The sequence below is a fragment of the Canis aureus genome, chromosome 12 (assembly GCF_053574225.1).
Source record: "Canis aureus isolate CA01 chromosome 12, VMU_Caureus_v.1.0, whole genome shotgun sequence".
Classification (NCBI taxonomy): Eukaryota; Metazoa; Chordata; class Mammalia; order Carnivora; family Canidae; genus Canis; species Canis aureus.
In genome coordinates this window covers 43,732,464-43,746,265 of record NC_135622.1, presented here as the reverse complement: position 1 = coordinate 43,746,265, position 13,802 = coordinate 43,732,464, and the positions used below count along the sequence as shown (strand labels likewise).

Sequence of the window (13,802 nt, the reverse complement as noted above, 5' to 3'; positions counted from 1 at the left end):
TGCGGGGCATCTCCTTGGTATCAAGCACGGTTTGGCGAGCTCAGTGCCAAGGGAAAAGGGTCGGGGTGGTGCGGCGGCACCAGCACCTGAGTTCTTGGGGGAACGATGGAGATGCGGACCCCGGCTGAAGGCCCTTCTGCCCGAGCCCTCGCGCCAGCATCTAGTTCCCCCCCGCCGGCCTGGGAGGTCGCACTTTCCCACGGGCTCCCACCCTGCTGTGGTTCCCTGCGCCCCACAACCGAGGCCAAAGGCTTTTCAGCACTTTTATTAAAAACTGGTGACGCACAGAGTGCTCAGGGCATCCCTGGGCCGCTCTAATCTGGCGGGACTGGGTCACTTCCAGTCGCGCACGTCCGGGCCCGGGGAGAGGGGACGGGGGTCGAGGTTATCGCGGCTGCAGACGCCGCCGATCACTTGCCCACCGACTCGAATATGATGCGGTTCTGCTCGGCGCGCTCCCGCTGGCTCTGCGTCCGCGCCAGCTCCAGCAGGGTCCGCAGCAGGTGGAAAGTGAGATCAATGGACAGCGGAGGGTCGTCCCGCCTGGGCCGCTCGCCCGCGGTCCGGGATCCCCACCGGCCCGGCCCCGCGCGGCGCGGGAAGCGTTCGGCCAGCAGCAGGAGCAGCGCGCGGGCGCCGCCGTCCTGGTTCCGCGCCCCGGGGCTCCAGCGCAGACTTGGGTCCTGGACCCCGGCCGCCGCCGCCTCCCGGCTCCATTGGCTGCTCCCGGGGCGCAGCTGTGCCAGGAGCAGCAGCGCCATCAGCAGCGCCGCGCGTCCCCTCTGCTTCATGGTGCCGCCGGCCCTGGACAGACAGGGGGAGCGCGGGGTGAGGTGCGTCCCGGGCAGTCGCAAGTGGCGCCACTCCCCTTCCCACGCGCATCCAGCCCCGCGGCCGGGCCCCTGCGGCTGCCGCCTGGTGCCCACAGCCTTCCCTCCAGTCCCAGCTGCTGCCCCAGCCCGGTGCCACCCTGTCCTCCCTCTCTCCCTTGAGGCGGGCGAGTCGTGGTGGGAGAGCTGAGCGCCGTCCTGGTGCTTCAGGAGTCAGGCTGGATGCTCCCAGCTACTCACAGGTTGCCGGAGAGTGTCCTCACGCTGCAGGACGGGGCTCCAGTCTCCGGCCGTCGGGTGGGCTGAGGGCGCCTTGGGGAACACGGGGTCTGTCCTGGGACCGCCGCCAGCCTTATATAGCCCCAGGACAGCTCGGACTGACGTCAGCGAGGGACATGTACTGATTGTAGAAGCAGTGACGGCCGCAGCTTGGAGTCCGGCCGCTTGCTTGCAAGACCCAGAGGGGCGCACCTCACAACCCTCCACTCTGGGTCCTGCTGCCAGTGCTGCAAGCGCCCCTGCCTTCAGGGCGGGAGAAGCTGCTGGGGCATTACCATTGCTCTGGGAGCCATGAGAGTCCTTTACCTGCGTATGACAGCCAGTAGGGACTAGGGCCAGCCCCCTTATCAGACCAGTCAGGTGGCCGATGTTCTATGGCACACAGAAGAGAGGCTGGACCTCAGGGCTGTCGGTGGTGATTACTCTGCTCTTGGCCTCTAGAAGGGGCCAGAGGCATTGGGAGAAGGTTGTGCTGCTCAGGCCTAGTCCCTAGTCCTTAGTATCAGTTCTGCAAACTAAGGCAATCCGGAGCACAGCTGGCTCCCAGCTCCCACTCTGCTACCATCCCAGAGGCAGCAAGGCAGTGAGGCAGCCCACCTGCCAGGATTCTTGAGCTTATTCCAGCCCCATGGTCTAAATTCTAGGGTGGTCTGGCTGAGGCACCATTTATTTTAAAAAGAGCCTCTGGCCTCTGGGGGCTTTCAGACCACAAAAGGCAGGTCCATCTGCTTCTGAGTTTGCTGCAAAGTAGTGTTTTTAACAAGTTAGTTTTCTTCTGGGAATCACAGCAGTAGTATTACTGTACCTTTGACCTCCAGTTAGGATCACTTGGTAGGAAGTAAGGGAACCTTAGTCTCTTCATGCTGCTATACCAAAAATACAATCAACTCTGTATTTTATAAACATCATTTATTTCTCACAGTTCTAGAAGCTGGGAGGTCCAAGCCCATGGCACTGGTAGATGTGGTATTCACTAACTTTTCCTTCTTGGTGTGTCCTCACATGGTGGGAGGGGTGAGGGATCTGTCTGGGGCTGTTTTAAAAGGGCACGAATCCCTCATGACCTAACCACCTCCCAGAGGCCCCACTGCCTAATGCCATCACCCTGGGCATTAGGTTTGCAACAGATGAATTCTGGAGGGCATACAAACATTCATCTATAACATGTGTGTTCAAGTTTCCACTCTGCCACTGGTTAGTGGTGTGGACTTGCCATCTCACTTCTGTGGACCTCAGCATGCTCATCCGTGGGAGAACATTGGGATTGGTTGTCTCTAGACTTCTTTCTAGCTCTAGAAGTTCTAACTGCCCCCATAGATTTCTGCAAGTTTCAAACTATGTATTTAATAACAGATTTCCGGAGGCACCATATAAAGTGTTTAGGGCCCCAGAAGAGCCAGAGCTCCAGGTGGGCTGGGAAGGTTATAGAGAGCAGATGTGTCTGTGAAGTGTGGGGACAAGTGGCATTGCTGGGATACAGGTACAAACTACAGCTAACAAGACTGTACACAATTACAGAGTGCCTACTGTGTGGTGGGCATAAGACCATTATAAAGGTTGAAATTATTTCAAAAGGAGTCAGGTGCTAAGCCTGTTAAGTTCTGAGTGGCAACGGGACCCCAGGAAAGCCGATGGAGGGCCTTCCATCCTCCATGAGCACTTGGAGGAGGCCATCTGGCCACACTGGGGGTCATGCTGCAGCACGGCAGGCGCCGACACCGGAGTGAGGCCGGCCTAGAGCCGGTGTGCCTTCCATGACAGGTAGGAGTTCCAGATGACAGCAACACACTGGACGACAGCCAGCCTGCGGAACAGAGGTGGCATTGTCAGGATGAAAGAGGAGGAAGAGCAAGCAAAGGGGCAGAGCTGGGAAAGGAGGGCTGGTTTCTGAGCACGTCCACACTGAGGTCTCCTTCCTTCAGCCCCGAGGGACAGAGGGACGTGTGGCTCGGGCCAGAGGACAAGCAGGTCGGGGTCAGGTATCATCCCAGAGCTCTGTGTCCTGGACAAGAGCCTACAAGTGGAACACCCTCATGTCGCTGAGCATGGCTCTTATTTGGTCCTGACCAGGCTCCTGCTGCATACACATCTCTGTCCACCTTTGAACTGGCTGAGATTTTTAATCTTCCAAAAATGTGCTGCCCGCCATATCCCTCTCTTGATTGTAAATTTTCCTCTCTCTACATTCAGAGTGTTGCAAGGACTCTGGTGTCGAGGATCTGGTCTACAAGTCTTCCTTTAAGCTATGCTATTCACATAATATTGACTTTGTTCCCTCTGAAGAGTGTCCCTGCTCCCAATGTCCCCTCACTCCCAACAATTTTAACTACTCCTCTTGAGTTGCACTGTATTTTTACTGTGGCTTCAGCAACTGCCTTTATTATTAAGGTCAAATAGTAGTCTGCAGTGGACCCACCAGCCCAGGTTCCTACTTGGCTCTTGGATATACCTTCCTGTCTAAGCTAGCCCCACCCCCACCCCCCCTGCCCGGCACTGTCCCTGCAGGTATGCCACCAAAGGTGAGGGCTGGGCAGGATGACAGGGAGATGAAAGGTCAGTGGGCAGGTCCTGGGATAGGTTCCGTAAAGGAGAAGAAGTTCTGAATAAAATGCTTGAGAGTCTGAGGAGCTCTGACCGGAGCAGTGTTCTGGGAGGGTCTAAAGTGATTCAAGGTTGACAGAAGAATCATGCTGTGTCCAGCTGTTGTGATGTGCATCGCTCAGAGGGTCAGGTAAGGATCTGTCTTACCTGTAATGAAGGGGAACCAGGTAGAAGTTGGCTAACTGCACAGCAGGCCAGAGCTACAAGAGAAGGAGGGTAAAGGTTGGGGGGCTGCCTCCACCACCCGACCCCCAGACTCACTGCCTGGTCCTACTCCACCTTCTGCAGACAAGAACAAAGTGGACCACTGGGTAAGTGCTTCCCTGGTGTGATGCACACATAGGATGAGAGAGTTATCCTGTCTGAGGGATTTCTACATCAGGATGGCCCCGTCCCCGAGCACTTCTGGACCCAAGAAAGCAGGAGAACGGGCAGCTGCGGTGTCAGCGCTTACATAGTAGTTGGTGAGGAGGGCATCAGGATAGTCCTGAGGAGACAGAGAGGAAAAGCTGACATGTGCACTTACTGCCACGCAGCCCCCACCTCCCGCCTGCAGAGCGCGCCCAGCACAGACCAGTTCAAAGACCACACTCCCACCATAGCCCCTTAGCTCCTCTTCTCCAGAGCCTGGGACTCTGCCTGCACGTCCCCCTGCTCACCCCCACCAAGCCTGCCTTGTTCCCGTGGGCCTCCCAGGCTGCCAGAGACCGCTCCCCTCTCCCCTCCCCCCAGCCCAGCTCACCTGCCGGAGCTTGGCCCAGTTGTCCTGGGCTGACAGGCCATTGAGCGCTCCTACTAGTGGGAGGAAACAGCCTAGAAAACATGGGGCAAAGCCCCCCTAGGGAGAGAAATTAAAGCTCTGTGAGCACCCAAACCCCCGCCCTCCCCTAGCACAGCTCCCGCTTCCCGAGTCCCTCTCCCTTCTGCTCACCTGGTCCAACAGCATCTTCTTTAGTGCATCAGCCTTGGCGGTGCCAGGGATGAGCCGGTCCAAAACCCGGTACCAGCCTCCTACTACAGGGCCCTAGAGGAAACCCCAGGGAGGACAGACAGCATGTGGTAAGCTCAGAGAGCACATCACAAAGCTCCTCTCTCAAGGTTAGAAGCCAAATCCAAGTGGAACCAGACACTCAAGGCTGGTTTAGATGTGAAAGAGGCCAAGGGAAACTAAAGAATGACATGGAACTAAGACCACCGTCCAGTCCTCCAGCAGCCCGGCTGTGGGTGGAACTTACCACAAAGCCACAGCCCAGGAAGGCCATGGTCAGGGTCCGGCCAGTCTGGTGTCCCCGGAGACCTCGCTTCTCCACCAGCTGCTGTGAGATAATGTCACCCAGGCCCATCAGGGACCCTGTGCAGGGTACACGGGTGTCGTCAGGACACCTCCTGGAGATGGGCTGCCATTCCAGGTAGGGAATAAGTCCCTGAACGAGGCTCTGACACTCTGAGCCTAAGAGATGGTGGGGCAAATGACTGGTCCTTTACTGCTGCTTCAAAGTTCTCCTCTCCCAAGGATGGTGACACCTCCCCTGTGTCCTGCCAGAAACCGGGATGAACAGCCTTGATCAGACCAGGGCCCACAGACTCTGTACGGAGTAATAAAGGGAAGTCACAGTCAGAGACTCCAGATGAAGGAGAATCTAAGGTGCTTGGGGCTGAGAACCACGGACTATCAAAATTGGAAAGGCCTTCCAGATAATTCCATCCAAACTCATTTTCGAGGTATGAAATAAAGGTCTGGGACCTCACATAACCAGTAAGTGGCAGAACCAAGGCAAGAACGAGGTGGCCTGATTTCCTACACAGTGATTTGTCCAAGACCCGTACTGTGAATAGATCATGTGTAGAATGGTAAGGAACCCTGGGGCTTTTCCCCCGCTCCACAACTAGACACTGGCAAGTGTCCTTCACCTCAGTCTTGGGGTCTCTCTTTGTGGAGGACAGCAAGAATAATTCTCTTTCTAAAACCTGAGTGCTTACATGGTCCCAGGCAGGAATATCACTGAACTGGTAAGAGTCCCCACATGGAGAAGTCCTGGGCACCTCCTAGCAGATATCAGGTAAAGCCATTCCCCCCCTCCCCAATTCACAACCTCAGACTGAGTGGACAATAGATTTATAGCCATTTCTCCCCCAGGCCTGTGTACCTGCTTCCCCTTCCCTCACTCACACAGACACCCTGCTCCAAGCAATCCTAGTCAGACACCCACATCCAGAAACCGAGATAGAAACTGTCATTGTTTACAGAGCCCCCCATCAGTCATAGTGATGTGATGGTTTCCAGCAAACAGACACACGCACACACACACAGGGCCACTTGGGAATGACCATATGATCTCCAGCTCGCCTGTCCATCTCTCTGAGTAATGAGAGGCCCCCTCCAGCCCCATACCCACCACTGTCCCTGTGCCCTCAATTAGCACCAAGCAAACACATCCTTTAACCCTAGTTCTTAGTACAGAGCTGGCTCTGACGTCCATGCTGGCTGCATACTCACTGCGCTTCCCCTGCACCCTCCACAAAGCCCTGCCCCTGAGCAGTCTCATCAGAGGCAGCGAAGGAAGGCCAAGGGCTGGGGCTGTGACCCCCGCCCCACCCCCCAGGTGAGCTAGGCTGCTGGCTTCAGCTGCTGGCACTCCTGGCCACACAGCAGCTCTGGGACCCCCGGCGCACCCATCATGGCAGGCCTGCCTCTCCTCATCTTGAAACTCTCAAAGTGCTGTAGGCTTTTCCTAGAACATGCTAACCACGACCTCCCCGAGGGCAGGAGAGAATCCTAGACATCTTTGGTCTCTTATTCCCCACCACGTCTAACCAAGTGCTTGGCAGGTCCTCAGAAAACCAACCAAGGAAAACTGTCAAAGGTACTGCCCCCAACAGGCCCAATCTGGGAAAGGCAGCAGTGCTTCCTTGAGCAGCCCACCGGGCCACATGTCAGGCTCAAGGTGGAAGGACCCGTGGAATTGAAGGCTTGCTCCCTGCTCCCTGCAATTAGCACTTACTCCCTACCCCTTGCCTTACCTCCCCCAGGGAGGGCTCGTTGCTGTGGCCATGCATGGAGGGAAGGGTGCCCAGAGAAGGCCCGGGGAGGGCGGAACAGAAGGCAGTCACTTCTTAAATGAAGAGACTTAATGGTTTGACGTTCTGCTTTGGCAAGATGTTTACAGTTTACAAATGGCCCTCACACATTGAAAGTTCTGGGAGGTAGGGCCACACCTCCATCTAATGTCTTTAAGAGATGAGGTTATTTGGTAAGGATCAGAGTGGGGGCTGAACCCAGGCCTTCTCTCGAGGAACAGGAGGCTAGGGAATCACAGAGGGGCCAAGGCTTGAGCTCAGGGGTCAGTGGCAGTTAGGCAGCCTCTGCGGCTTCTACTTGCAAGAGCTTCCTGCCGGAACAAGGCCCTGAAAGCCGCATGTCAGAGACACTTCTTGGACTAATGCACTTCCTGTCTTTTACTCCCCAGGAGGTGACACTCTCTGTTCCTTGTCACCGTGTGGGGAGGGCAGGCATCAATATTCCTGAGTCACAGCAGTCGCAGAGAGGGAGGTGTGGGTTTTCATTCTTTGTGGCTGGCCAACAGTCACCCAACAAGCAAAAGCAGAGCAGGAATGAAAAGCATAGTCCGGGAAGCCAGCAGCCTCTGAGAAAGATGGATTCCAGGAGCCCAGACCGTGCTCATTGAGCCCAAGGGACTACTGAGTGGAAGGGCAGCAGTGAGGGAGTAGGCGCACAGCTCTGTAGCCCCTGCCAGCCCTGTCCATTTCAGACACAACGGTGCTCAGTGGCTCCTCCTCTGCTCGCAGATCATCAGGACCCTGGGCCTGCAGCAACTCCAGGGTGGCCTAAGGCTTTGGTCTGAACTCAGAGCAAGGCCTGTCTCTCTGGCCCAAGTGAGTCTGAGCAAGAAGAGCTGACACTGAGATTCCTCATTCTACCTTCCCCAGTGCCAGAGCCCAAACAGGCCTCAGTCAGATTCTGGGAGTCCTCCTGGACATAATCGGTTGGTCCAGATCTTTCAGTGCTCTGGCTCCCCATTCCTCAGACTTGTTTCCAGGGGGTTGGAATGAGAGGCTTGCAGAGACGTAATGCTTGAGCCCTGATGGGGCAGGACAAGGGGCTGCCGCGCAGTGATGCCCAATGCCAGGCTGGGCGTGCAGCCCAGTAGGCAGACGCTGGCGCAGGTGTGACATCATGCTCTTGGGTAGGTGCCAGTTCTCATGCCATCACTTGCCACCGGATTCAGTGGAGTGAGGGGGTTGGGGGAGTCTACCTCTGAGCACCCATCTATCTGGGACCACCCTCTGCCCACCAGTGGGAAAGCCCCAACTTCCACACCATCTTCCTAGTTCCCTACTTCCTCTATTTTGTTCCTCTCCTGGCTTTTGCAATATGGGGTCTTTGATACAAGAAAATAAAATGCTCATGGAAGAGAAGGCTGGGGGGCAGGAGATGTGTCCTTGAGTACAGTAGGCCTGGGGTGGCAGGTAGAGCTATTGGCAGGGGGCCAGCGGTGCTGCTGACTCACTCTTCACCAGAAGCCTCCACATTAAATAGCTGCCTGGCCTGGGGGCCATCTCTGATAGACCCCAGGACAACTGAAGCCTAGCAGGGAAAGGGGGGAGTGCATCCTCTGGGATGGGTCTGAATGCTCTCCCCATTCCTAGCCCGAAGCTGTCCTACTGCTAGAAGATGAGACAAAATGGAGGGTCTGCAGCTTGTCAGATATGTAAGCCCAGACCAACGGGGGCTACGCTCTACCTTCTAAGGCCCCAGTAGTCTCAAGTACAGGGCAGGGCATTGAAAGCGCACTATATTCTAAGGCCATTTCTACCACTGACTGAGGGGATCAGTGTGGGTCACCGCACCCTCTGCCACTCCTGCTCTACGGGATCGGGATCAGGATCAGGATCGGGGGGCTGGACTGGATGCTCCACTGCCTGCTGAGCTTTCACATCCTGGCGGAATTCAGACTCCAGGGAAACCAGTGTCTGCAGAAGCTCAGCTGCCCCATAGCAGGACTAGAGTGGCCAAAAATGGGTGGAGCTGGGCCCAGGAACCACTGGAGACTGGAAGGGGTCTCCAGAGAGAGGGAAAGGCTGACTCAGGCTCTGTACAACATATCGTGGTCCTTTTCCCAGGCTGCTCTGCTCCTGAATTTAACTTGGCCAACACTAGGTGTATCAGATACTTCTTCTGAACCATTTCAGATCTCGATTAACTTATCCCTTACTCCAGCCACTCCTGCTGCTCAACCTGACTGATCCTGCCTCAGGCCTGGGTCATAGCTGGGGATGCACCATCCATGCTTAACCCCAGGGATGGCGCCCAGGCAACCCAGCAGCACACAGATGTTGACAGCCCATGTGGCAAACCTTTCACCAATGTGAAATGAGAGCTGGTACGTAACTGTTTCTTTTCTCCAGAAAACACTGTTTTTCCCTTTGGTCTGAAGAAGCGTTTCAAAGAGCTTCTTAGTTTCAGGGGATGGAGCAGCCATGTGCCCTAAGCAATATGCTATTTGATCTTCCTTCTCCCTGCTCTCCCCCCCCCCCCACAGGATTACTTCCTGCCCCCTTACAAAGTACCTGTGCCAGCCTCAGGCTCTGCTGCTTGGAGAGCCAAGGCTGAGATAGTCACCCATATTTGAATTTAAGGCAAATGGAACAAACTCAGACGAAATACCACTAGACAAAGAATGGTGCAGGGGCGCCTGGGTGGCTCAGTTGGTTAAGCACCCAACTCTTGGTTTCAGCTCAGGTCATGATCTCAGGGTCGTGAGATCAAGCCCTGCTTCGGACTCTGTGAGGAGTGTGGAGTCTGTTTGAGAGTCTCTCTTCTCCCTCGACCCCTCCTGCTTCTGCTCTCTTTCTCTCGCTCTAAAAAATAAATAAATAAATCTAAAAAAAAAAAAAAAAAAAAAAGAACAGCTTGTCGTGTGTGGATTGCCAACACTCAAGAAAATGCCAAGCTCAGGAGTCTTTATGTCTATTAAGCATTTTTTATTTTTTTTATTTCTAAAGCCTTTTCACAGAGAGAACCCTTACGGTGGCTCTGTGAGGTCAGCTAAGTAGACTCAACTCCTGAACGAGGAAACTGAGGCTCCAAGGGGTTTACTGACTGACTTGCCTCAGTTCATGCAGCTTCCGAGGACTACAGCTCTAAAATTAAAACCCTGCTCTTCCAACTCCAAGTCTGAAATCTCTCTTATGTCTTCCAGTATAAGGAGCTATCCCAGGGGGCCTTAGGAAGCACTGTGCTGAAAACAGCTTGATGAGCCAAACCTACCTCCTTCTTTTATTTGTAGTTTGATCCAATATACTAACAGCAGGGAAGAAGTCTGGGAAAAGTGCTACCTAGAAAGTGCTTCAGGGCGACACGGAGATGATGAGGTAATGCAGGCTCCAGCATGGACAGACCAGCACCCCAGTTTGGCCACGTCTGCATGGGGACCTCTCTGAAATCCAGCTCCTCCTCTTGTACCTTTCTGAGGTAGGGAAACACAAAGACTCTCCCTCCCCCTCTATTCTTGATGGCCACGAGGGGGGAACCTTCCTTCCAGCAGTTAAGGGCCCTGAGGGAGTCAGGCTGGCAAAGGGCCCAGCGTGTCAGTCCCCATCACAGCCACACAGTCCAGTATGAGTCACTACCCACGCAACCAGGTGAGTCATGCAGGCTGACGGACACTCTGAGGACAGGACGGGGTGGTTAGGCACGGAGGTTGGAGAGGAGCCCGGGGAGGGGCAAAATCGTCTGCCCCTTGGCCAGTCACCCAGTGAAGTTTCTAGTGTTGATGTGGGGCTGTTCCAGTAAAAGGCCTGCTGTTCTTCCCTGGATTCCATAGCCTGCCACTCCTCTCAATGGTCTTCCTCTCAGAAGCCCAGAGTCCTCCCTAGAATCCTCACCTCTTCCTCTAAACATAGGCCAGATCCCATCTTAACCTGATCATTCTTGCACTGCCCCCAGTCACACACCTTCTAGTTCTCCCCCCCTATTAAACATACTTATCTCTATGCCATCCCCTCGCTTCTCAGCTAATGTGCAAAATAAAGATGGTAACGAATGCCGGTAAGTCACTGGGCTACCTTTGTGAGACTGCTATCCAATCACTGGATTTGGAGTAAACATAAATCACTGATTAGTATATTGTTTGGGGATGCATACATAGGTAGTAAAACTATGAAGAAAGCAAAAGAGGAATATAAACAAAAATCCAGGAAAGGAGTTATTTCTTGGCTTGTTAGAAACAGGTGCTCAAGGGGTCTCAAGCTGGGTACTGATATAAGAGTAATCAGTTTTAATACTGTTTAAACTGTACATACATGTCCCAACTATTCTTTTGTATCTTAAGATATATTTCATGATTAAAAAAATGAAGAAAAATAAAATGGGGTAAAAATCCTAATCCCAGCACTTAAGATGTGTAATCTAATGTGGACTCAAGTAATCCTAGCTCACAGATCTTGGTGGGGACTCTATGAGATAATATGTTGAAAGCGTTTTGCACACTGTAAGATGTTAGAGAAGCATCTGCTATTGTTAGTTTTCTTTTTTAAAAAACGACTTTATTTATTTATTTGGGAGAGAGAGACAGAGATCATGACTGCGATAGCACAAGCAGGGTGGAGAGGGAGCAGCAGACTCCCCGCTGAGCAGGGAGCCTGACTCAGGGCTCTATCCTGGGACTCCAGGACCATGACCCCAGCAGAAGGCAGAGGCTTAACTGACTCAGCCATCCAGACACCCCTCTATTGTTAGTTTTCTAAGTTAAGTTCTCCTAGGGCAATGCCTTTCACCTGAAGGGAGAAAAGTCCTTCACTTTTTGGGGGCTTTCAGATCCTACTTTACAGCTAGGTATATCCTTTCCTTGAGGACAGCCTTGGGGACCCACCCTTCAAAAGACTGGGGACAGCCTTAGATGAGATACAGCCAACACTTCAAGGGGGCTCAAGAGAAGCAAAAAATGAGGGAGGTGTGGTGAGGTGAGCTTCTGCCTCCCAAATCAGCCTGCCTGCTCCCACTCAGATCTATTCACTCACCAGCTGTCAGGACCTGTACTTTCCACGGGTGAACAGTCAGGGCTCGCTGGTATGCCCGCCAGAGTGCCATGATTCCTGTCAAGCCAAGAGGAGAGGGGGGTCACCCCCACTGCCCATCCCCACAATTAAAGAGCGCTTGGCTTTCCCTTGGGCCCACTCCCTCTCCCCGTCCCACTTCCATGTCCTAGAGGGGCAGTGGGCTCAGGAGGGATGCTTCCTGTGACAGGGGTCGCCTCAGACAGTCAGGTAACAGAAGCGGGCTGTAGGAGGCTGCGGAATCTCGGTGGCAGTCCCCCCCACCCCCCAATCCCTCAGCCTTAACGCAGAGCCACCTAGGGGCCTCCTTCCCTACCGAGACCCTCCTGAGGAGAGGTTTGCTCCGGCTTTCACCCAGAGCCTGGTAGGTCCCCAAATTCACTTAGTTGGAACCAGCTCGTATGCTTCCTGAGCCCAACTCCACACCGGAAACAGGGCCTCTCATTCCCTGGGCCTGGACCAGTCACACGCGCCTTGGGTGCTCCAGGCCCGGGACGGTTCGCGCCCGGGAAGGAGACTCGCGCGGCACTCACCTGCGCTGGCGTCCAGCCCCTCCCACGTGACCAGGCCGGGGCAGGACTTCCGCCGCAAGACTCGCCCCTTCCGGCCGGCTGAGCGCCGAGCTTTCTCCGCCCGCCGCCGGGGCTGGAGTGGGAGTGGACTGAGCGTAACAGGCGTGGAGAGCCGCTCAGCCGTCGGTCAGCGAGCGCGGGTCTCGGTGGGGCCCCGCCTGCCGTTCTGCCCACCTGGGGCCGCCCGCTGCCTCCTCCTGCCCCTCCTCTCCCCGAAGCCCGGGCTTCTCAACCTGGTAGACGCTCCCTGCTCCCTCCCCCGGAACTGGCCAAGGTGCTGACGCCCTTCATGGTCTCGGGAATCCCTCTGGAAACTATAAGCCTAGTTAACTGCGGGTTATCTTCCCAGTGACGCTGGGTTCTTCACTAGTCTTGATTGCGAACTCCTGAATGGGTGAAACTGGGTCTTCTTCGTACCTGTCGTCCTCCTAGTGCCTGGTTCAGTCTTTGTCCACAGTAGCCTTTAAAAGTGCCACGTAAAGCGAACTCCTCCGTGGAAAGCATGCGATTCCAGAACCTCAGAAGGTCCTGGTACTGGTTTTGTGAAGTAGCGGTCTCCGCAGCCTTGGTCACCACTAGACCTGAACTTACAGTTCTTCTTCTGTTGGACTGTTTTTCAAACCGGGCTCCTCCTCAATATTAGACGTTTATAAGGAGATGTTTTGGGCATATCACTCACTACAGGTTCTTCTTTACCTCAGCTTTTAAAATGTTTCTAGAAAGAGCTACTTTTAAAAAAAGGGGTCCACAACTCAGTATCTAGAAATCACTAGATTAGGTGATTTCCTAACCCCTTTCCAGCCTTAACATTCTAAAATCTTGTGAATATAGTGCAACATCCTTTTGAGGGTGGTGGAAACGACAAGATCCCTGGCAGAGTTGTCAGGCTGGCAGCCTTTGCTTAACTTACCCTGGGAACCCACACTTCAGGAAGCAGCTACACCTGTCTTTCAGGTTCTCTACCTGGCTAGTGCTAGCGCCCATTTACTCAATTCCTATGTGATTACCACAGGGAGAATCCTGTTACAGGTACTGGAGAAACACAATGAGGAAGCAAAGTAATACGATGTCACAGACATTTAACCAAAGGCTCCTATATGCAAAACACTGTGCCAGGAGTGAATTTACACTAGTAAATGTAATAGGAGACCAAATGTGGTAGGTTGGAAAGCTGTTCTCTGCAGTCAGTCTACGTTCAAATCCCAGCAACCACTGCTTAGTAAAGGGACCTTATTCAGACTACTCAAACTCAGAATCTTATCTTTACAAGTAAAATGCGGCAATATCTACTTCATAATTAACTAACACGTGCAAAATACCTGAAATCGATCCAGTGTTTAATAAACACTCATTTGTCCTTTTTCTTCCTTCCCTCTTGAGAATACATGAGGGAGAATTTTTACTAGAGAAATCTGGGAAGCTCCATAGTAAAAGGTGAAATTTG

At 53.9% G+C, this 13,802-nt stretch overlaps 2 protein-coding genes across 5 annotated transcripts; both read right to left on the bottom strand.

The window, feature by feature from the left end:
• Positions 1-249: 249 nt before the first annotated feature.
• UCN (urocortin) lies at positions 250-1,861 on the bottom strand. The gene is made up of 2 exons (XM_077915996.1): positions 1,071-1,861; positions 250-804 (listed from the first exon to the last, which is right to left on the bottom strand). Exon 2 carries the CDS (start codon positions 789-791, stop codon positions 411-413), a length of 381 nt encoding a protein of 126 aa, XP_077772122.1. The 5' UTR covers positions 792-804; positions 1,071-1,861; the 3' UTR covers positions 250-410.
• Positions 1,862-2,001: 140 nt separating this feature from the next.
• MPV17 (mitochondrial inner membrane protein MPV17) lies at positions 2,002-12,477 on the bottom strand. Of its 4 annotated transcripts, none has more exons than XM_077915980.1 (8): positions 12,320-12,474; positions 11,751-11,825; positions 4,946-5,061; positions 4,642-4,734; positions 4,453-4,548; positions 4,165-4,197; positions 3,858-3,910; positions 2,002-2,913 (listed from the first exon to the last, which is right to left on the bottom strand). In XM_077915980.1, exons 2-8 carry the CDS (start codon positions 11,818-11,820, stop codon positions 2,844-2,846), a joined length of 531 nt encoding a protein of 176 aa, XP_077772106.1. In that variant the 5' UTR covers positions 11,821-11,825; positions 12,320-12,474; the 3' UTR covers positions 2,002-2,843. The 4 variants fall into 4 exon arrangements, with proteins under 4 accessions (XP_077772106.1, XP_077772107.1, XP_077772108.1 ...); XM_077915981.1 differs by lacking the exon at positions 12,320-12,474 and adding an exon at positions 12,103-12,313; XM_077915982.1 differs by lacking the exon at positions 3,858-3,910 and having other exon boundaries at positions 12,320-12,477.
• Positions 12,478-13,802: the final 1,325 nt, after the last annotated feature.